The sequence below is a fragment of the Kogia breviceps genome, chromosome 13, assembly GCF_026419965.1.
Source record: "Kogia breviceps isolate mKogBre1 chromosome 13, mKogBre1 haplotype 1, whole genome shotgun sequence".
Taxonomy (NCBI): Eukaryota; Metazoa; Chordata; class Mammalia; order Artiodactyla; family Physeteridae; genus Kogia; species Kogia breviceps.
Window position 1 is genome coordinate 74,992,271 of NC_081322.1, and position 22,585 is coordinate 75,014,855.

At 40.7% G+C, this 22,585-nt stretch overlaps 1 protein-coding gene across 11 annotated transcripts in view; it reads left to right on the top strand.

Moving 5' to 3' along the window:
* The window catches only part of SASH1 (SAM and SH3 domain containing 1), a 668,710-nt gene that overhangs the window by 546,078 nt on the left and 100,047 nt on the right, over window positions 1-22,585 (top strand). For 6 of the 11 annotated variants that reach the window (XM_067010989.1, XM_059083442.2, XM_067010983.1 and 3 more), the window contains exons 3-4: window positions 22,224-22,274; window positions 22,408-22,457. The exons of 3 other annotated variants lie outside the window; for them this stretch is intronic. In XM_067010989.1, the coding sequence (XP_066867090.1) occupies window positions 22,224-22,274; window positions 22,408-22,457 (101 nt within the window). The remainder of the gene's footprint in view (window positions 1-22,223; window positions 22,275-22,407; window positions 22,458-22,585) is intronic. 2 more of the 11 variants (XM_067010988.1, XM_067010982.1) reach the window with 1 other exon arrangement.

The following is a 22,585-nucleotide window of genomic DNA, read 5'->3' on the forward strand; positions in this document are numbered from 1 at the left end:
ATCAAAAGAAACCTGGAGTAGCAATTCTCATATCAGACAAAATAGACTTTAAAATAAAGACTATTACAAGAGACAAAGGATACTACATAATGATCAAGGGATCAATCCAAGAAGAAGATATAACAATTGTAAATGTTTATGCACCCAACATAGGAGCACCTCGATACATAAGGCAAATACTAACAGCTATAAAGGAGGAAAGCAACAAAAACACAATAATAGTGGGGGACTTTAACATCTCACTTAAACCAATGGACATCATCTGGACAGAAAATTAATAAGGAAACACAAGCTTTAAATGACACAATAGACCAGATAGATTTAATTGATATTTATAGGACATTCAAAAACAGCAGATTACACTTTCTTCTCAAGTGCACATGGAACATTCTCCAGGATAGATCACATCCTGGGTCACAAATCAAGCCTTGGTAAATTTAAGAAAATGGAAATCACATCAAGCATCTTTTCCTACTGCAACTCTATGAGATTAGAAACCAATTACAGGGGAAAAAAATGTAAAAAACACAAACACATGGAGGCTAAACAGTATGTTACTAAATAACCAAGAGATCATTGAAGAAATCCAAGAGGAAATTAAAAAATACCTAGAGACAAATGACAATGAAAACACAGTGATCTAAAATCTGTGGGATGCAGCAAAAGCAGTTTTAAGAGGGAAGTTTTTTTGTTTGTTTGTTTTGTGGTACGCTGGCCTCTCACTGTTGTGGCCTCTCTCATTGCGGAGCACCGGCTCCGGACGCGCAGGCTCAGCGGCCATGGCTCATGGGCCCAGCCGCTCTGCGGCACGTGGGATCTTCCCAGACCAGGGCACGAACCTGTGTCCCCGGCATCGGAAGGCGGATTCTCAACCACTGCGCCACCAGGGAAGCCCTAAGAGGGAAGTTTATAGCAATACAATCAATCCTACCTCAAGAAACAGGCAAAATTTCAAATAAACAATCTAACCTTACACCTAGAGTAACTAGAGAAAGAAGAACAAAATCCAAAGTTAGTAGAAGAAAAGAAATCATAAAGATCAGAGCAGAAATAAATGAAATAGAAACAAAGAAAACAATAGCAAAGATAAAGAAAACTAAAAGCTGTTTCTTTGAGAAGATAAACAAAAGTGATAAACCTTTAGTCAGACTCATAAAGAAAAAGAGGGAGAGGACTCAATGAAAGTAGAAATGAAAAAGGAGAAGTTATAGTGGATACCGCGGAAATACAAAGCATCTTAAGAGACTGCTACAAGCAGCTTTGTGGCAATAAAGTGGACAACCTGGAAGAAATGGACAAATTCTTAGAAAGGTACAACCTTCCAAGACTGAACCAGGAAGAAATAGAAACTATGAACAGGCCAATCACAAATAATGAAACTGAAACTGTGATTTAAAATCTTCTAACAAACAAAAGTCCAGGACCAAATGGCTTCACTGGTGATGTCTATCAAACATTTAGAGAAGAGCTAACACCCATCCTTCTCAAACTCTTCCAAAAAATTGCAGAGGAAGGAACACTCCCAATCTCATTCTATGAGGCCACCATCACCCTGATACCAAAACCAGACAAAGATGCTACAAAAAAATAGTTTTCCTGAAGCCAGAGAAGCTTTCTGTAATTACAGTCTGAAGAGGTAGAGGTGATCCCACACTTAAAGCTCCAGCCGTCAAGGCACTTGGCTTAACTGACCAAGTAAGTCTAACCAGAGCCTCAGAGATGCTGGCCTTGGTGTTTACAGGTTCCAGGCCATCCCAGAAGCCTTCTCAGTGCTGTCAGCTGGCCCCTGCCGTGACTCACCCTCCTACTTGGAAATGACATCTAGAGAGACATGATGCAATAGGTTCCCTCTTTCCCCATTGGAATTGCTTGTTTACAAAGGACTGGATGAAACAAAGCAAGCTCTTTGAGGTTTCTCTGAAAACTAGACATTGCTTGTAAATAGTTTTTTTTAAGTGTCCTTTGTATCCTGTTCAATAATCTCCACCAGCTGTACGCTCTTTTCGAGGTATTCCAGTGAAAGAGTGGTGGGTTAACAACAGCCTGCAAAGGACATACTCTAGGTTCTGTTCAACTGGTAGAGAGACTTTAAAAATAGCTCTTGAATTTTGCGATGTGGAATGCCATGTGTGAGCTCCCAAGACAACATGTGTGCTACACATTGCAAAACCCTTCACAAGTGTTACCTAATTAAACTGCACCCTCTCTGACAGGTGGCAGGCTCCACAGTGTCTTGCAGGAGAAGGGAACTGCTGCATGTCCAGCACCAGCTTGGAGCAGTGTCTTTGTTTCTTGAGGTTGTGCTGCCTCAAGAGCCAATGAGTCTTCGTTGGACTACAATTGAAATAGTCAGAGAACCCAAGATCTTCCCTGGGACATGGTTAATTATTATGTGAGATTCATTACCACCCTTGGCAACTTCAGAGTCTTGCCAACAGGGCCAGTGATTGTTGGCAGGATCAGAAACAAGCCAAAGAGACCAGATCTTGGGGATAGACCTTCCCACTGTGGTGGCCTCGTGTCAGGGTCTACTGGAGGGCTCAGGTCTCCAGCAGAGAGTTCAAGTCTGAGTAAGCAGCAGGTGATGGGGTCCTACGGACAGAGGAGTCGGGTAGGGGCAGCACCAGGAAACTGAGAGCAGCTTCTCATGGATGCCTGTCCGTCATTAAGCCTATGAGAAGGTGGAAGGGACTGGGTCATCAGGCTGACCAAGGATGGGGCAGAACCCCTGTCTTGGGAGAAGACCAAGGTTATTGTCAGTTATTAGAACAAAGCCTTAGAAGGAAGAAAACAACAAAGCAAAACACTTGGGTACAGGCTAAAGAGCAGGGGAGGAGGACAGGGACTCAGGAAGCTAAAGGGAGCCAGAGTGTCAGCACTGGAGCACTGACCCAAAGGGCCGGTAGATAGATGTAAGCATAGCAATTAAGACTGTGCGCCCAGGAATCAAGTAGACTTCTAGCATGTGGTCTGTGATCTCTCTGTACCTCAGTCTCCTAGTTGGTAAGATGGAAATAGTAAAATTTGCTACCTCATAAGGTATTCCAGATGATTAAGTGAAATAATATATGTGAAGTGCCTAGAATGGTATATGGCACCGAGTGAGCGCTTAATGGACATTGGCGATGATGGCAGTGAAGTGAAGAAGATGATGATGGTGATGATGATGGTGACAATGTGATGATGATTATGTTGGTGGTGACTATTGATGCTGATGAGGAATCAGAAAGTACTGTGGGACTACCTGCTCCTCAGGACAGAACTGGCCCCGGCACGGGCATGCAACTTACAGGTGGGGATCCAGTGACAGCCAGCGGGTGGGGAAGTGAGACGCAGTGTATAGAACAAGCCTTGATGAGCACTTGGTAATTATTTGGTATTTAGCAGTCTATTGACGAGGTCACCCCAAGGACTTTGTTGCTGCTGTTTCTTTGGTTACTTGATAGTACCTTTGTGTGGATAACTGAATCCATCAGTTCGATTTTTACAGTGGGTACCATTTGAATATTTAAGAGAGGAATTTCAAGAAAATAATTCTTTGTTTTTATGTGTCCCTACACCTCTCCAATTCTTCCCCTGGTTGCCTCCTCAGGTTGAGCAAGGACAAATGGCAGCCTGTGTGGTCCCTAACGACACCGTTGACACATGTCGTGGATGATATAGAGAGCTTAACAAGGTTTCGGTCCTTCCTTGAACACGTTTCTGTCATTGTCTTTATGTCTCAACATACTGTCTGTCTCATGCTTGTGGATCAGATCATACAAGGTCAATACCTAGGGATTAAAAGTATAATAGAAATTTTAATTCAGTTGATAGTGTACAAGGCACTAGGCTTTCTGTGCTGTGGTCTCTCCACTTCCTGTCTTCTCTACTCTGCTACCTTTCATTCACTTATTTGTCCAATAAATATTTATCATTTAGATTCTTAATCTCTACAGGCGCTTTACTGGGTCCCAGGATGTTCATGGTGGCCAATCTCAGCCCAGAAACCTTCCCGTGAAGTCCCTGTAGACGAAGAGAGACAGTTGCAGTGTCCATGCGGTTCAATGGTGTGATGGGAGCGCCTGACAGTCTTAGGGGATAGGGGGAGGCCCACGGAGAGGGTGACAGCTTTAATTTTCCTAAAAGTCTGTCAGAAATATTCATTCGCTTCCAGACTTCAAATCATGACTTTAAAGGCCTGGACAGTTTTGATGCAACCAGCCCTTTCCCCGGCGTTGAATCTTGCCTGACGGTGATCCCCGCCTTTCCATCTCTTGCCTGGTTAGTCATTCTCCCATGCTGCATTGCTCATCCCAGCGTTAAAATATTTTTGGTAAGATTTGAGGGGGTTACTTATTGCTCTGTGAATACTATATGGCAAAGAACTGAAGAATCCTCCACTTCCGAAGATCATTTTCTCTTTAGTGTGATTAGTATTTTCATGAGTTCTTAAGGTCATGTGTTTGGTGATTAAAATTTGGAATCTTTCCAAGAGACTCTTCATAGCAACTTTCAAGATCTGTATGTTTTACATTTATGTAAATGTTTTACATTTACATTTATACTAGGATGCTGTCCGTGTCTCCTAGCTTAGGGTTTTGTGGTAAAGGTGAGCACTCTGATCCGTGGGTTCCCTTTATGTTGAATTTTTATGGAATGAATGAAAAAGTCGCGTTAGTGCTTTGAGTTTGCGTACATTGGCTTGATAGAAAGGAAAAAATTGGGTGATTTCGAAGTGATACTGTATCGATACATGGATTACATTTTTTTTTTTTTTTGACAGACCTGACTGTACCATGCTAGACTCTTTACTCTCTTGATTCTCCAAGTCACAGTCATACCTCTAGGCTCATTTCAGCCTTTGCGAGGAACATGTCGTATTCAGGGACACAGCCAGATCTCCTAGCCGCTTTCTCAGGCACACTGGTCATTGGGTTTGCACTTTTATCTGTCCTGCTACAGATGCTAGGGAAGGGCTGTCCATCTGTTTTCCGCCCTTGGAGATCAGGTCCAGATGTGTTTCCTGTTTGTACTCTTCTGTGGCTTTTGTTTATTTGCTTTCCTAAGGAAAAATTGCTACTTGCTAGGGGCAAATTGGCTTACTGTTTGTATACATGCAAATTCTCCGTGCATATTGTATGCATAATCTTATATGAAATAACCGTTTTTCTAATTAACACCCCGGTGATATTTAGGTGATTGAGGTTAGTTAAGAGACAACAAGGAAATACTTCTAATTTTATCTTTCCATGCTGTGGGAAAAAGGAGAATTTGACAAGGCAGTTTAAGAGAAAGGGAAAGTAAAGCAAATTTTCTGTGAGGAAAATTCCAAATTATTGACGTTTCAGAATCTTCAATTTTATAATGCAGTTTAAAAACATAAGGTACTATGAAGTGTGTGTTTGTATGTCGAATAATGTATCTTTAAATGACAAGTGTTCCACACAAACATCTATTTGTAGAAAAGGAACCAGTCATCATGTGAGATTTAAAAAAATTAACGTATATCTTCTATGCCTTGGGTATTCTGAGTCCCAGTTATGGTGTGGAATCTTGATAGTATACTATGTATATGTGTAAATTTTGAACCAAATCTGACTCTAGGTCTAGAAGGAATGATATTAGGAAAAATACATTTTAAATAGAAACATTTTTGTCTTGCTTTCTGGTTTTCTATATTGTATATACACAGTATAGAAAAATAAGAAAATACAGAAAAGCCTAAAAACCAAACTAATTATGTTTAAACCTCTAATCCCTGCCCCCGCCTCAGATTTAACCGCATGTTGGCTTATTTCCTCCCAGACTGTTGTCTGTGTATGTATATATATATTTGTTCAACAAATAGTGAGTACCTACTTTTTGAATTGCCAGACACCACTGGGTTCTGGGGATACAACAGTGAACAAAACATACAGAATTGCCTGCCCCAGTGGACTTTACATTCTGTATATATCCACCCATTTACCCAAATACACATTGGGATCAAGCTGTCATACTGTGCGCTTGCTTATATTCCTTAACCTTCTATAAGGAACACTTTTCCCTTGTTAAATATTCTCCGGTGGTGTGATTCTTAATGGTTATATATACCTTTTTATCTTGTGAATGGACGATAGTTTATTTATGTATCCCTCAATTCAAACTATTTAAGTGCTTTTTGTTATTATAAAAATAAGTAACCATGAATATCTTTTTCTTTTTTTTTTTAATTGGCCGCACAGCTTGCGGGATCTTAGTTCCCTGACCAGGGATCGAACCCCTGCCCCCTGCAGTGGAAGCACGGAGCCCTAACCACTGGACTGCCAGGGAATTCTCAATGAATATTTTTAAATGTACATCTTCACTTTCATAACTTATCATCCTTAGGGTAGATTATTAGATATGAGTTTAGCAGGTTGAAAAGTAGGAACATTTTAAAGACTCCACAAGCACTGTTAAATTACCATCATGAAATATTGTATAGTTTGCACTTTTATTAACAACATATCTGTGCTCCTTTTTAAAATGTCATACTTCCCAGTATTTAACATTATCAGGATAAAGAAAACTTTACCAGTTTGATTGGTGAAAAGTATTCTCAGAGTTTTCAATCATAATTCTTTATTTCTAAGAACACACATTTTTTAGTATCTTTATTTCTGTGGCTCACATTTTAAAGTCGTTTGCCTGTTTTTCTATCTAAAGTATTGTTTTTCTTCTTCTTCTTTTTTTTTTTTTTGCGGTACGCGGGCCTCTCACTGCTGTGGCCTCTCCCGTTGCGGAGCACAGGCTCCGGACGCGCAGGCTTAGCGGCCATGGCTCACGGGCGCAGCTGCTCCGCGGCATGTGGGATCTTCCCGGACCGGGGCACGAACCCGTGTCCCTTGCATCGGCAGGCGGATTCTCAACCACTGCGCCACCAGGGAAGCCCTGTTTTTCTTGTTTATCAGCACCCTTGGTATATTGAGCCATTTAGTCTGTTATCCTGTATGTAGCAAAATTTTCCCTAGGTGGAGAATACATGGTTTCCCCAACTTTTCCAGCAACCAAATCACGAGACGGGAAAAATGAGGAGGAGGCCCTCCTCTTGGTGTGAATTTTAAACCAGAATCTCTCTCTATAGCCACAGCAGCAACAGCTAAGTTGCTGTGATTGTGTACCTGCAAGCGGTAACGTCCAAGAAATATAATAGTTCTACAGACAGGGCTGCGTTTAGTATCTGAGCTGCCAGGAATGCAGGTACAAGTGAGCATGTGAGCACAGGAGTCGAACTCAGTACTGGGCAAATGGTACTCTACCCCGCCCCTCCTCCAACGTAGTAGTCGTGGTGCACGTGAATTTAATTGGTCTCCAAAAAATGCGTGCCATCTATATGTACCTCAGTGTACATATAGATACACTTTCGGGTTATAAAAAGTCGAGCCTCGTGGTTGTGGATGAGTGAACAATGAACGAGATCTTGGCAAACAGCTGCTGTTCTGAACAGGGGGATAGATTTATGCTTAAACCAGAGTAAACTGTGCCACCAGGTAATAATTTTGAGCAATGAAGTACGTTTGCTACAGTAACCGTTAAAGAAACAGATAAATCACAGTAATTTCAACATGGCACTTTAGCCATTCAGTAAATGGGTATTTTAGATTTCATTTGCTTTTCAACTAAGTTCAATAATATATAGAGTGAGGCATTCAAAGATTAATGCTTAGAAAGGAGGAAAATCACTGTACAAGAACAGAAACATATCATTTATGTATATTACACTGGGGCTTGGTCTGCTTGTGTTTCCATTATAGATCTGATTTTTCAAGCCTTCATAATACAGCGGTAAAAAGTTTGCCCTGGGCTGAAATTTGGCAGTTGTCTCAACTTTCTGAGATTCCAATTTTTATTTTATTCTTACTCTTCTTAATCAAATACTATGACATCTATGCATGTGTTTTTTAAAAATTTAATTTAATTTATTTTTTATACAGCAGGTTCTTATTAGGTATCTGTTTTATACATAGTAGTGTATATATGTCAATCCCAGTGTGTTTTTAAATGTTCTACGTCATTGCTATTAATTCAAAAGTCCATTTCTTTTAGAAGTAAAAGTTTGTGGCTGATGATTTCAGAATACACTGTATTGTCATTGATTGTCATTGATTCTGAGGCTTTTTAAGATGTTTAAAAAACTTTGGGGACTTCCCTGGTGGTTCAGTGGCTAAGACTCCACACTCCCAAGTCAGGGGACCCAGGTTCGATCCCTGGTCAGGGAACTGGATCCCACATGCGGCAACCAAGAGTTCACATGCCGCCACTAAAAAAAAGATCTCGCATACCACAACTAAAGATCCCGCATACTGCAACTAAAGGATCTGGCATGTCGCAGCTGAAGATCCTGCACGTGGCAGCGAAGATCCTGCACGCCGCAACTAAGACCCCGCTCAGCCAAATAAATTAAAAAAAATAAATAAATAAAATTTTAAAAGACGGTTAAAAAACTTTTAAAGATTTTTTTTTATTTTTTATTTTTTGCGGTATGCGGGCCTCTCACTGCTGTGGCCTCTCCCGTTGCGGAGCACAGGCTCCGGATGCGCAGGCCTAGCGGCCATGGCTCACGGGCTTAGTTGCTCCGCGGCATGTGGGATCTTCCCGGACCAGGGCACGAACCCGTGACCCCTGCATCGGCAGGCGGATTCTCAACCACTGCGCCACCAGGGAAGCCCTTAAAGATGGTTTGAAAAAATGATTAAAAGTCTGAGAAAGAACAATGGTTAAATGTTCTGATAGCGTTGGATTTTTTTTTTATTAATAGTAATCTTTTATTTATTTACTTATTTTTATATTTATTTTTGGCTGTGTTGGGTCTTCGTTTCTGTGCGAGGGCTTTCTCTAGTTGCTGCAAGCGGGGGCCACTCTTCATCGCGGTGCGGGGGCCTCTTCACTATCGCGGCCTCTCTTGTTGCGGAGCACAGGCTCCAGACGCGCAGGCTCAGTAGTTGTGGTGCACGGGCTTAGTTGCTCCGCGGCGTGTGGGATCTTCCCAGACCAGGGCTCGAACCCGTGTCCCCTGCATTGGCAGGCAGACTCTCAACCACTGTGCCACCAGGGAAGCCCAGCGTTTGATTTTTATAGCTGCAAAGACAACAATAATAATGCTCTAAATCACGACAAAATGTGAGTCAGTATCTTAGAGGACTCATTTAAATTTGGCATCTCCAGTTTGGTGAAGCTACATAATTTTGTAAAACCCATATTCAGACGCCCAATCTGCTTACTAATCAGAGCAGATGTTATTTATGTGATGATATGGAAGCTTTGGGGTTTTTATATTCTCATTTGTGTTCATCTTACTTGATCATGAGCTCCTGAAGTTCAGTGACTATTCTTTATACTTCCAGTATCCCGCATGTCAACTAGGTACAGAGGTGACACTTAGGAAATATGGTTTGAATAAATGAATACATGAGTTTTGTTCAGTTATATAGACTGTCACCAATTTCTGAAGATTATTCATTCTAAAACACCTGAGTCACTGGGTTAGGACTTGTTCATTTTCCTGTAAAAGTATAATGCAAAAAGTAAATTTTCCCACAAAGGCTTATTTAATTTCTAGCGATTACACTCCAGCACAATCATTGCAGTCGACAGAGGTCTGGATCAGTTTCTGAAAAACACTCCCTCCCAGTCAGTAGACAGTCCCATGGTAATGCTGAAACCCTCTATGTATTCCACATGTCGTAGATAATGCATTCTATTATCAGACACCTGGCTTTATCTGCCTTTTTTTTTTTTTTTTTTTTTTTAAATAATGTTGGGCCTACCTCTTTCCTTTTACTTTAATATCATCAATCTTGGGAATTCCCTCGCTTTCACTGCCGAGAGCCCGGGTTCAATCCCTGGTCGGGGAACTAAGATCCCACAAGCTTCATGGTGTGGCCAAAAAATAAAAATAAATAAATAAAATAAAATAAAATAAAAAATCATTAGTCCTGGTCATCCCCTTCTAGAGCAGTGATGACCAGGACTTGGAGCTGTTGAAGGAGTTTGGGGCAAGGTTCAGGCATGTAGTTCAAGGTGCAGTGGTCAGACACGGTGGCACAGGGACTCTCTGGCCCCGTGTGGCTGAGCTAGTTTCAGGATGGACGTTAGAATTTGGTCGTTTTGTAATACCTAATATGAAAAATTTTAACTGGATTTGAAATCTGTTACATTTGCATAAGCGGTTTCACTGTGACCTTAAGCAAAGTGCTGTTAGATCCTTGCAGTGTAAATTGCCGTAAGTATTTCAGTGGTTATAGAAATGGACAAAACAATTTTGATGACTCAGTTGTGTGAATAAAATTCCTTGTCAGTAATGAGCAACAAGAGTGGTAAGAGCTCATCACTAAAAGTTTTGGCCTAACTTAGCTTACAGTCGTTTCAATCATATAACTTAATTTTTTTAAAGTTATTTTTCAGTAAGCTCGAAGTTCTATTAAAAAACTAAAAAGATTTTATTTGGAAGTTTGGTGCCAATTCAGTATTTAATATTTTCATGGGACTTTCCTGGCGGTCCAGTGGTTAGGACGCTGCACTTCCACTGCAGGGGGCACGGGTTCCATCCCTGATTGGGGAACTAAGATCCCGCATGCCGCAGGAAAAATTTAACATTTTCACTAATACTCCGGCATAATCAGCATATATTATTTAAACATGTAATACACGTTTTCCCACTCAGCCCCTGCTCAGTGCCTCGGTGTGCAGCAGCCCGTTACTCTTGTGCTGTATAGGAAGAGGCACAAGGCAGCTGGCTGCCCTCTCTCCCTGGAAGCCCTTACCATGTTTGCATTCTCCTTCCCTTCTCTGAGTAAACAGCTCCAGGTCCTCCAATCGATCTCGTTTATATGATTCCGTTTCTAGACACCCTTCTAACAAAGGTTCTCCTGGTTTTCATCATCATCTGGAAACCATGGCATCCAAAGCTGAGCACAACTGTCCAGATATCATGCCTGGTGCTAGAACAGAAGGAATGCTGGGCCTGTGATTTAGACATTAAGTACAAATGATTCCCATGAGTGACTTTAGAAATCACTAGAATGTAAGCTCCATGAAGGCAGCAACTGTCTTTTCCCACTGTTTTATCCTTCTTGACTAGAACAGTGCTTAGCGTACGGTGTGTGATCAATAACTATTTTTTAAAATTAAGGAGTGGTTAGATGAAAGAGCACATGAAGAGACACGGAAAGAAGTTGAAAATAAGTGGGCCCCGTTTAGTTGCTTTCTGTGACTTTTGTCTCGGGTTTATCAATCCCAGTCAGCAACTAGATGTACCCAGAGTATCTCTTGGTGAGTGTGGATCACTGCACATTGTTCTCACAACAGTGAGATTGGACGGGCCATCCAGAGTGGCTGGATGTTATGGGTATCCACCACTGGGAAATGCAGGGGCCATTTGTATGTCGGTCTTCATAAGCCAAGTCCTGCTAGTAAAATGAAAATTGAATTACACAACTTTTTTTTTGGGGGGGGGGCTGCACCGCACGGCTTGCAGGATCTGAGTTCCCCGACCAGGGATCGAATTGACCCCAGGCCCCGGCGGTGAAAACACCAAGTCCTAACCACTGGACCGCCAGGGAATTTTCTAACAACTTTTTTAAAAGGGTGATTAAAATGTCTTCATGACACTGTGCCTTTAATATTTACATTTATATGACATGACATACTTGTGTGAATTTTGTTCATAGTAAAAGGTGCATTCTTCGACTGTGATGCATTTTATTGAAATGATCTATCATCAGGCAACGGTTTAGGTCTTATTCCTACCTCTCTTCAGGATGCTTGGTGCATGCTATGTACTCAACACTGTTAAAGTTGTAGCCTGGAAGATCTAGTATATCGTTTCCTAAGACAGTTTAGAAATTAAAGAATCGTACTGCTTTGTTGTTTGAAATGAGGCATGAGAGTACCAAGCTTGACACTCTTAGATTCAAATTATCCCCGATTTTAACCAATTCATCTAACATTCACTGACTCTCCCCTGTGTTTTAGCACAGTCATGCTTCAAGATGGCAGAACTCACCCTGCTTTCTCCCCGGACTGAGTTCTGCCCCTGTCCTGGGTACTTCCAGCAGATAGGAGGATGTGCATTTCATGAATGTCCCCTTGGGAGGTCCCTTGGTTTTCACTAGGGGATCTCAGGCCTACCTCCAGCTTTGCTGAAGTTAAAGCACGTGTGGGACAGTTCTGCAGGGGCGTGGCTTGTGACGTTGGTCAGTGTGATATAGTGTCCTCTCTGCCAGAAGCCAGAGGAGAAATTCTCATTCTCATGATGGATAACGTCAATCTAACCAATCATGTCTCCTTTGCATTAAACATTAGAAGCTTAGCCCCAAATGTGTGGTCTGTCTTTAGTGTAGAATCCATAACCGGAATTTTGTGAACTAACCTAATTCATGGACCAGTTTTACTACACAGTCTTGATTTTTCTCCCCCTTTATATCATTTACATTAGTTTTTTTAACGTTATCAGACAGCATTGCACTTAAGTTTTATCGGGCATTTTAAGTCATTTTTTGGAATGTGGAGAGGTCTAATAAATATGTAACAAATGCTTAGAGAACACGGACTAATGCAGCAAGAACACTGAGTTACCACAGAGCACTAATGTCCAGGTGGAAATTGCCACTTTTGGTTTCTTATCAATGCTCATAGAAATTCACTGATCTGTTTATTATAGCTGGGTTTTAAGGCTGCAGTTAGTGTAATAGCATTCAACTGTGAAAAAAAAAAAAGCTTTTTCCTTGGAACATTTCTTCTTTGATGTGGTGAGATGAGAGTAGTTTTCCATTCACTTTCACTCACTAGAAAAAATTTCGTATGCTGGGCGGTGAGCTTATTTACAGGAGCCTGAAAATGACTAACGTTTCCTGTTTCACCTATGAACGATTTAGGTAAAATAAGATATGACAAGCTGTGGGACCGAATTTAGAACACACAGACCACTACAGATTTTACCCTAAAAGTGATTCGATACCTCAACATGGTCTTTTTAAGTTCTTATAGGTCTAAGTTGTAGATCTTTCTGAGAATATTTGTTGAATTGCTTTTACTTACCGATGTAACTCTGCAACCTGAAAGAAATCTTAAAGCATGAAAATACATGTCCCAATCAGTAGCACTGGAATGAAAAATTAATGGAAGAGTCAGAATTACTGGCAAAGTAATCCAGTTTAAACAGATCAAACCAGTAGATAGCCATCAAGCACTTCTCTTGTTCAGAAAGTAACAGCCATGAGGAGAGGGACCCTTGTCTTGTTCACTGCTGCCTCTTTAGAACTTCACATGGGGCTTGGTCCATAATAAGTGCTGAATAGTTTTTGTTGGACTGTGAGACTCTGTGTGTGTGTGTGTGTGTGTGTGTGTGTGTGTGTGTGTGTGTCTGTCTGTCTGTCTGTCTGTCTGTCTGTCTGTCTGTGGGTACAATGAATCCCCGTTAAGAAGGCATTTACAGGGCTTCCCTGATGGCGCAGTGGTTAAGAGTCCGCCTGCCAATGCAGGAGACATGGGTTCGAACCCTGGTCCGGGAGGATCCCACAGGCCGCGGAGCGGCCAGGCCCATGAGCCACAACTACTGAGCCTGTGCTCTGGAGCCCACGAGCCACAACTACTGAGCCTGCGTGCCACAACTACTGAAGCCTGCATGCCTGGAGCGTGTGCTCTGCGACAGGGGAAGCCACTGCAATGAGAAGACCGCGCACCACAACGAACAGTAGCCCCTGCTGACCACAACTAGAGAAAGCCCGCGCGCAGCAAGGAAGACCCCACGCAGCCAATACATACATACATACATATATACATAAATAAATACAATTTATTTAAAAAAAAAACCAAGAAGGCATTTACAGTCTAGTTGAGGGAATACAGTGCAAATAAGTGAGCAGAAGAGTAGCTACACGTAGGGAGACCCTCAGGAGAGGTATTTAAGGCACAGTGGGCAGCGAAGGTTTAATGGGAGGTGAGTTTGTAGCTGGATCTGAAGGATGACTAGGGTTTGGGTGGAAAAGAAGCAGAAGTGAACCTACTAGGAGAGCACGCACTCAGGGGACATTGGACCCAGCGCCTGGTCTCTAAGACATTGGACCCAGCGCCCGGTTTATTATCCGGCCTGTCGGTCAAACGCCCTCTCCTTCAGAAATGGGGACTTTATCCTGCTGGTATTGTGTTTCCACATTCTGGGAAAATTTTGGAACAGAGAAATGACACAGAGTACAAAGCAGTGTGCTTCTCCAAGTGACATGAGCAAATGGGTCACCTGGGGATCTTGGTAAAAATGCAGATTTTGATTCAGGAGGTCTGGGGTGGGGCCCAAGGCTGCCTTCCTAACAAGCTTCCGGGTGATTCTAATGCTCATGGTACACGAATCACTTTAAATAGCAAGGACATAGCATTAGGATTTCAAGAAGATTTAATGGCCAGTAGTGCTTGAATGGGCATGACACTGCCCCATCCTGGGGTTTTAGAGTCCAAAAGGAACTTAAAGAGAATCAAATGGTCCATTTCTCTTTCACTGCCATTGGAAAAACCAAATAAAATAAAACGGAGGTCTAAAGCGGGAGCCGGACTGGAACTCAATTCTCCTGGCTTGACGTCATCACCTCCCACCCCGCTGTGCGGCGCCGTCCAGGTCTGTGAGGAGAGGACCGCGAAGAAGCTGGTGTCTGTGGGAATGGAATGGGTTGGCCGGATGCAAGAAGCCATGTGAAGGGAGAAACAGCAGCTCCTAGTAGCTGATGTGATGGGGAGTGAGAAAACGCCTAAGAAAACACTGAGGTTTAAATCCTGGGAAAATGAACACATGCCACACTGACGGGCTGGAAAGGAGGAGTCAGACGAGAGGGGAGGGGACTCGGCCAACGGGAGGTACCACCACTTCAGTCTTCTTGTCAAGTGAGAGATGCCACGTGCATCTTAAAATCGACCACCAGCAGCAACTTTGCCCAGCAATTCACAGCTTGGTTCCCTCCATTAACTGAACACATTAATAAGAGCATGTGGCGTTTCACTTGAAGCTGAAAGCTGTGAGCACTGTCCTTTCACTTTTTTCGCATCCTCCTTCCTGTACCCAGGCTGGAGGAGGAGAACGGGATGCTAAGCAGAGCCGGTGGGCGCCTGATGTTCTTCCTCCTCGCTTTTGGAATAGGAGAGGGGTTTATCCTTCAGCTTTTCCAGCTGTGAAGTTCATCTGGCTTCCAGCACTGCCAGCATTAAGGAAGGGAGAGGTGTAGATTTCCACAAGAACGTGGAAACAAAGTTGGGGCAAGGATGAGGGCAGGATACTTGCTTTTCTGGTCCTACTCTGCCCTGAGTGGGTTTTTTTTTTTTTTTTTTTTTTTTTGCCGTATGCGGGCCTCTCACTGTTGTGGCCTCTCCCGTTGCGGAGCACAGGCTCTGGACGCGCAGGCTCAGCGGCCATGGCTCACGGGCCCAGCTGCTCCGCGGCACGTGGGATCTTCCTGGACCAGGGATCGAGCCGGTATCCCCTGCGTCGGCAGGCAGACTCTCAACCACTGCACCACCAGGGAAGTCCCTATCCATTTTATATATAGTATTGTGTAGCTGTATCCCAAACTCCAAATTTACCGCCTCCATCTTCCCCGTTTGGTAACCATAAGTTTGTTTTCTATGTCCATGAGTCTCTTTCTGTTTTCTAAATAAGTTCATTTGTATCTTTTTTTAGATTCCACATATAAGTGACATCATATGATATGATATGATATCATATTATAAGTAATCATTTGTTTTTAAATTTGTTTAATTTTAAAACATTTTTTCTTCATTTCTTAGTATTTATAATATTATTGTTACAACTTAGAAAAAAATTGAAGTATAACTGACATACCCTTCGCCACATCTCTCCCTCCCTCAACGCTGTCAGTGCTCAAAGCCAAGTGAACTGTACAGTTGGAAAAGCAGGAGGGGTAAACATCGTGCTAGTTTCAGGAGTACAGCATAATATTTGATATTTGTATGTGACATTTGTATGTATTGCAAAATTATCACCACTGTAAGTCTGGTTTGGAGATTGTATTTTTTTTTTTTTTTTTTTTTTTTTTTTGCGGTACTAGGGCCTCTCACTGCTGTGGCCTCTCCCGTTGCGGAGCACAGGCTCCGGACGCGCAGGCTCAGCGGCCACGGCTCACGGGCCCAGCTGCTCCGCGGCATGTGGGATCCTCCCAGACCGGGGCACGAACCCGTGTCCCGTGCATCGGCAGGCGGACTCTCAACCACTGCGCCACCAGGGAAGCCTGGAGATTGTATTTTTAAGCTGATTTCCCATTGTTAGAAAAAGAAGTAATGAAGGTGTAATGCAAGATTACATGCTTGTAGAAAGCTGCAAAGAGAATAGAAGTGTAGATCCTCTCAGACCCTTTCCTGTGCACATACTTACATGCACCCATGTTGGGCAATATTTGTATTTTGCTTTGGCTTTCTCTGTTAATACTTCATTAAGTTAGGGAGGTTTCCTTAAGCGTTTGTAATTTACAGACTCACTAAGAATTTGTAATGTTAATGATATTTGTCATTCTTAACTAAGGCCTACCTACACATGTTACTGAATGATAAGCAGTTTAATTCATAGGTCAAGTTCCATACATCCACTTTTCTTTTTAAATTTTTTAAACTTTAAGTTATGATACCCTAACCTATAATTACAGGTTCAGGCTCAGCTTCCAGTGTTGTGTGGCTCTCTGGATGCCCGTATTGAACATGGACCAACGTTGGGAGTTATTGCTCATAAAATACTTCTTAGAATATATTCTGTCAAGAGCAAAATCAATGAGCATATCATACTCAAAAAGTATTAGGATGATAGAGTTATACCTGGGAAACAGTAGTGAGTCCTTCTCTAATGAACTCTGTGGTTGTGTTCAAGTTGGAGTGTGTTTCTTCATGTTCTTTGCGACATTTAGATGGAATATCTAAATTTGTTGAAAGTGATTTTTTTTTTGCAGTGACCAAAGGAAGTTTTCCAGTGCTAGGAAAGAGTCGAATTCTTGATAATTGAGCCATTTGCTCAAGACTGAGCCACAGTTAGGATGTAAGAAACCCTGATAGCTAAACCTTAACATTGAAAATTGTGAGGGAATTCCCTGGCAATCCAGTGGTTAGGACTCCATGCTTTCACTGCAGGGGGCCTGGGTTTGATCCCTGGTCGGGGAACTAAGGTCCTGCAAAAAAAAAAAAAAAAAGTGTGATATTTCACAATACGGTGTGTGGGATTTTCTTCAAAGTAAAGGGTAGAGCTGAATTATGGGTGAAGGTATAGATGAAACAGAGTTGATCCTGATGAGTAGATAATTGTTGATGCTAGGTAATAAGCATTTGGGAGGTTGTTATATATACTGTTCTCCTTCCTTTTGTATATTTGAGATTTTCTATAATAAGTTTGAAATAAGAGACAAATAATAACTGTAGCCTAAAACACTGTGATACTTCAACTTTTAAAAAAATTCAGTAGTGCTTTACAATTTTCAAAAGTTTCACACACATGATGTCATACAATACCATTAATAACTCTTTTTCCCTCCTACCCCTGTATTGTCCCTCCTCCCTTCCCTCTCTCCATTGGTAACCACTAGTTTGTTCTGTGTATCTGTGTCTGCTTCTTTTTTGTTTTATGTGATAAGTTCAGGATGAAATATATTGCCATGATATGCTGCTTGAGTAAACTCTATAAAAATCACAAAAGAATGTTTCAGGACATTGTCAGGAATAAATAGTCTCATCTCATTCCTGGTTTCAAAAACTTACCTGAACTCCCATCTCCTTGGCAGTCAGTATGGTGGACTGTAGTTTCCAAACAGCCTCAATGATACCTCCCATCCTAGTGCTCTTCTTACCATGTGACTTTGACCCTCCTCCAAATGAGAGATGGAGCTCAGACTCTTGCCTCCGGAAGGGCTTGTGAGTCCAGCAGAAGTGACAGTGTATGAGGCTATCTTATAATAGGTAATACATATATATATATATATATATATATATATATATATTCTTTTTCAAATTCTTTTCCCATTTAGGTTATTATAAAATATTGAGGAGAGTTCCCTGTGCTATACATAGGCCCTTTTGGTTAGATATTTTAATTTTTATTTTATATTGGAGTATAGTTGATTAACAATGTTGTGTTCGTTTCAGGTGTATAGCAAAGTGATTCCATTATCCATATACACATATACAAATACACTATCTACAATGGAATCACTTTGCTGTATACCTGAAACGAACACAACATTGTTAATCAACTATACTCCAATATAAAATAAAAATTAAAAAAAATAAATTGTAACTTTTTTAAAAAAAAGGTAATACACCTCTGCCTGGTTCTCTTGGTATTCTGTCTCTGGAAACAGCCATGTATAGGTGTTCAGCTGATACCTCCTGCTTCAGTCCCAGCTGTTAGCCAGCATCAGCCTTCAGACATGTGAGTAAGTGAGCTTTCTGATGATTATGGCTCCAACCATCAAGTCATCCCCCGCCCCCTTTGAATCTTCCCAGCTGAGGAAGACATCATAGAGCAGAGATAATAAGCTTTTTCTTCCGTGCCCTTCCTTAATTACCTGCAGAATCTGTGAGCAAAATAAAATTCTTGTTGGTTTATGTAACTAAGTTTGGGATGATTTGTTACACAGCAGTAGCAACTGGAACAGTCAGAATATGTTAATGAGAGAGAGAGAAGAATCTTATTTCTCAGGGATCATCACTTTTCGTAACATGCCCAAAAGATACATACATACTCAGTGATTTTGATGGTATTCACAATTTTTATTATTTCCATCAACGTGATGACTTCCAAATCAGGAATTGTATTGTAGACCATCCATTATTCCCAGAATAAAGTAGTTAGCGGCTGGGCAATCAGGTGTATCTCTTTAATTCTTCTTACTCCACCTTCCCCTTCATCAGGAGCCTTTCTCTGCCCATTCTTTTTTTTTTTTTTTTTCCCCCAATAGTTCTTTTAATTTTTAAAAATTGAAGTATAGTTGATTTACAGTGTGTTCATTTTGGGTGTATGGCAAAGTGATTCAGTTATTTGTGTGTGTGTGTGTGTGTGTGTGTGTATATATATATATATTCTTTTTCAGAATCTTTTCCATTATGGTTTATCACAGGATATTGAATATAGTTCCCTGTACTATACAGTAGGACTTTCTTTATCCATTTTATATATAGTAGTGTGTATCTGTCAATCCCAAACTCCTAATTTATTCCTCTTCCCCTACTTCCTTTCATAACCATAAGTTTGCTTTGTGTGAGTCTGTTTCTGTTTTGTAAATAGGTCCATTTTTTTTTTTTTTTTTAGATTTCACATATAAGTGATATCATAGGATGTTTGACTTTCTCTATCTGACTTACTTCACTTAGTATGATAATCTCTAGATCCATCCATGTTGCTGCAGATTCTCTGCCCATTCTGACCTGATTCTGTCCTTCTGAATTACGTAAACAATACCCTTTATTGCTGCACACACTACAGGTCCTCCTTCTGCCTGACTCTGTCACACTTTTTCATTTCACACTGTGCTGTGAAAAAAAATTTAATTTTTTTTAGAGATAAACAGAATAAAAAGTTGTCCAGCACTTTTTCCTTAAGTGTGTATGACACATTTTCAAGATTTGTTTCATGCTCTGTACATAAGGTGTTTTATCCAAGTATACGTCAGAACACCTGCTAGCTTTAACTCTTATTTGTAATGTTCCATTTTTAGGCTAGATGGTAGGTCCACATGGGTTTCATCGCATTCACAAGAACATGATAGAATGATAGTCTTTTGTATGTTTGTCATTAATATCATGTGACATCCATGAATGTCATAATGATGGAATTTTGCCCATAGTCCATTCTGTTTTCTCACCAAACATCATATGGGCCCTTAACTTAGTGGATAATTTTACAACCTGCTCCTCAATTTTGTAATATTTTTACTTTAGGATACGTTTACTCTAAGAAATGCCTCTTAACAATGATGGTCGTCTCTCCTTGAGAGATGAAATTAATAATGTTTGCTCTGAACAACATTATTTTGTGGCATATTCTGGGGGAAAAAAAAAACCACTAGAAACATCATTGTGCAAGATCTCCTGTTAAACATATCCTGTTCCTGATAAAACAGATGTTCTGCATGGAAACAGTAACTGGGTCCATTATTTTAATGGGGTGAATTTTAATACATTATATATCAAACTACACACCCAACCAATTTCCTAAGTAGCTACAGCACAGTCAAATGTCTATTATAAGTGACAAACTAACATGTGAAAATGAATTGTTTAGAATATTCGTTCCAGATCATCAAACGTTTAATATAATTGTTAACAAGCATCAGCTTTGTATGCAGAAACGGGTACATTTTGCATAATATACCGTAAACATTGTGTTTATGGTGTGGAGTAACAAGTGATGCGCTCAATAAATAAAATGTATTAGAAAAGTGCAGATAAAAATGTACAATAAAAGCAGGTCATTTCCTGTCATGGTCTACGTTACCGAGTAATGTAGAGATTTAGTGTATGAAGAAAGTTAAGCACAGAGGAGGGGAAGAGAGTCGAATCAGTTACTTTGTGTTGATGGTTATGGAGTTGGGTGTTAGAGGGACCATTTCAGAGGAACTAATAGAGTTGTGTCAAAATGCCGAGGCTTCCATACTGACTCCTGAACAGGAAGACTTAAGATGAAAAAATTGCAAGTTATACCTTTGCTTACCTCCTGCTGTTTAAGTTTGTAAATTCCTCTATGTGATAATGCTAAGAGGTTAGGTATCAGGGCATCGTAATTGGTTTCAAAGCACCAAGAACGTCTGAAATACATATCCCCTATGTTGATTGAACTTGAGTCTGACATCATACCAATTGGACTTGGAATGTAACACAAACATTTCCGTACATTGTTTTGCGACAGAATATAAATTTGATCATTATAAACAAAGGTGACAATAAAAACCGGGAGGATGTTAACCAAAGAGAAGTTCATTGGGGCTTCACACCACCCTGATATTTTTTCATAACAAATAAGGTCCTGGGACTGGAGGTGAGTGGGTTACCAGTCCATTAAACACTTCTCCTGTGGTCTACTTGTCCACATCATCCTGTTCTCAGATTTAATCACCCCAACACATTCATTTTATCTTCTGTATTTGTACCGGATTCCTGTTACCTTGTTTACATTTATACTTTCACTCCGAGCTACACTTACGTTACTGTTTCATTGCTAAGTTTTAAAATATTGGTCTTCATTTGCAGTTGTGCTAATGATGAAATAGCCAACCTGAAAAAAAATGAACAATTAGATGCAAGTGAGAATTTGTAATTTGGATGATCTGCCCCCATTTCCTGATGTTAGCTGAGACCAACAAAACAGTCTTCATATAGTGTACGTACAGTCGTGAAGAAGATAGCAGTCATTAAGAACCCAATAGGATTATTGGAAAATTCATAATTAATCTGGTAGTTCAAACTTGTACAACATTAATGATATTACTTCTTCCTCTAAAACTGCCCGTCATCCTGCTTATGACTTGCTGATCAGCCGGGGACCACCCTGGACTTGGATCACACTTTGATGTGAACCTCCGCTTTAGCACCTATTTAGTTTTAACAATTTTCTCTACTTATGAAAAATTATCAGTGCGGTGCTCTGTGCTCTATTTACTAGTATAACTGTCATTTTCTTATAGCATATTCTAACACTTCTAATAGTGTAATTATCCTGTTTTGTTCTCAAAACTTATTTCAATATATTATTTTTTATCACAGGTAACAGGTTTCTCTCTCTTTTTTTTCTTTCGAAGAGGATACAGTTTTTTTTTTTTTAAACCATAAAGTGCGTGTTATACTCTATGACTTTATCTCTAAAATTGTGTGAGTCCTCTGCCTCTTCTTTATGACTTTATGGCACAAATGGATCATAGTAAATTCTGTGTCCTGATGACGGTCTAATCACATCCAGAGCATCATTTCACCATTAACTCTTAGTACCCTTCAGTTAGATCGTGCTTTTCTCTTCTGCAGTAAAATTATCAACAGTGTCAAGTGATGAAGTTTGGAAAACAGATCAATTTTAAAAGGATATGGCTCTCATTTAAAAAATAGTTTTTCCAGAAAATCTGTTTATCTCCTCCATGTCTTCCCACCGTACCCTAGCATTTTCCAAATCCCTCCATCTCTTCTTACACAACTATTTGTCTCTGGTGTATGCCACGTTTGGAAGTCTCATTAAACCAGCATCTGTTCTGTTTTAGGAGAAACCCGAAGCCAGCCCAATGTCACTTCAGCTGCGGTCCCAGATCGAAGTAAGCACAGTGACTTTAATCGTCTATTTTTGCTTCCGTCTTTTTTTTTTTTTTTTTTTAAAGTGGTATTATGTACAAATCAGATGAAGCCTGCTGTTCTGCCTGCGCTGACACTGTGAATCTTCTCTCCTAGGAGTCACTGGGCTTCTGTAGCACCGTGTCAACACCAGAAGTGGAAAGAAAGTAAGTTTTCTTCCTTCTGTCCAGGAGCAGAATTTCTAAGGTGTCTTTTATGTCCATCCTGAGGGACGTGAAATGGGTGATCGTATTGTGTATGTACTACAGAGCTTGATGTCATTTTCCTTACATGA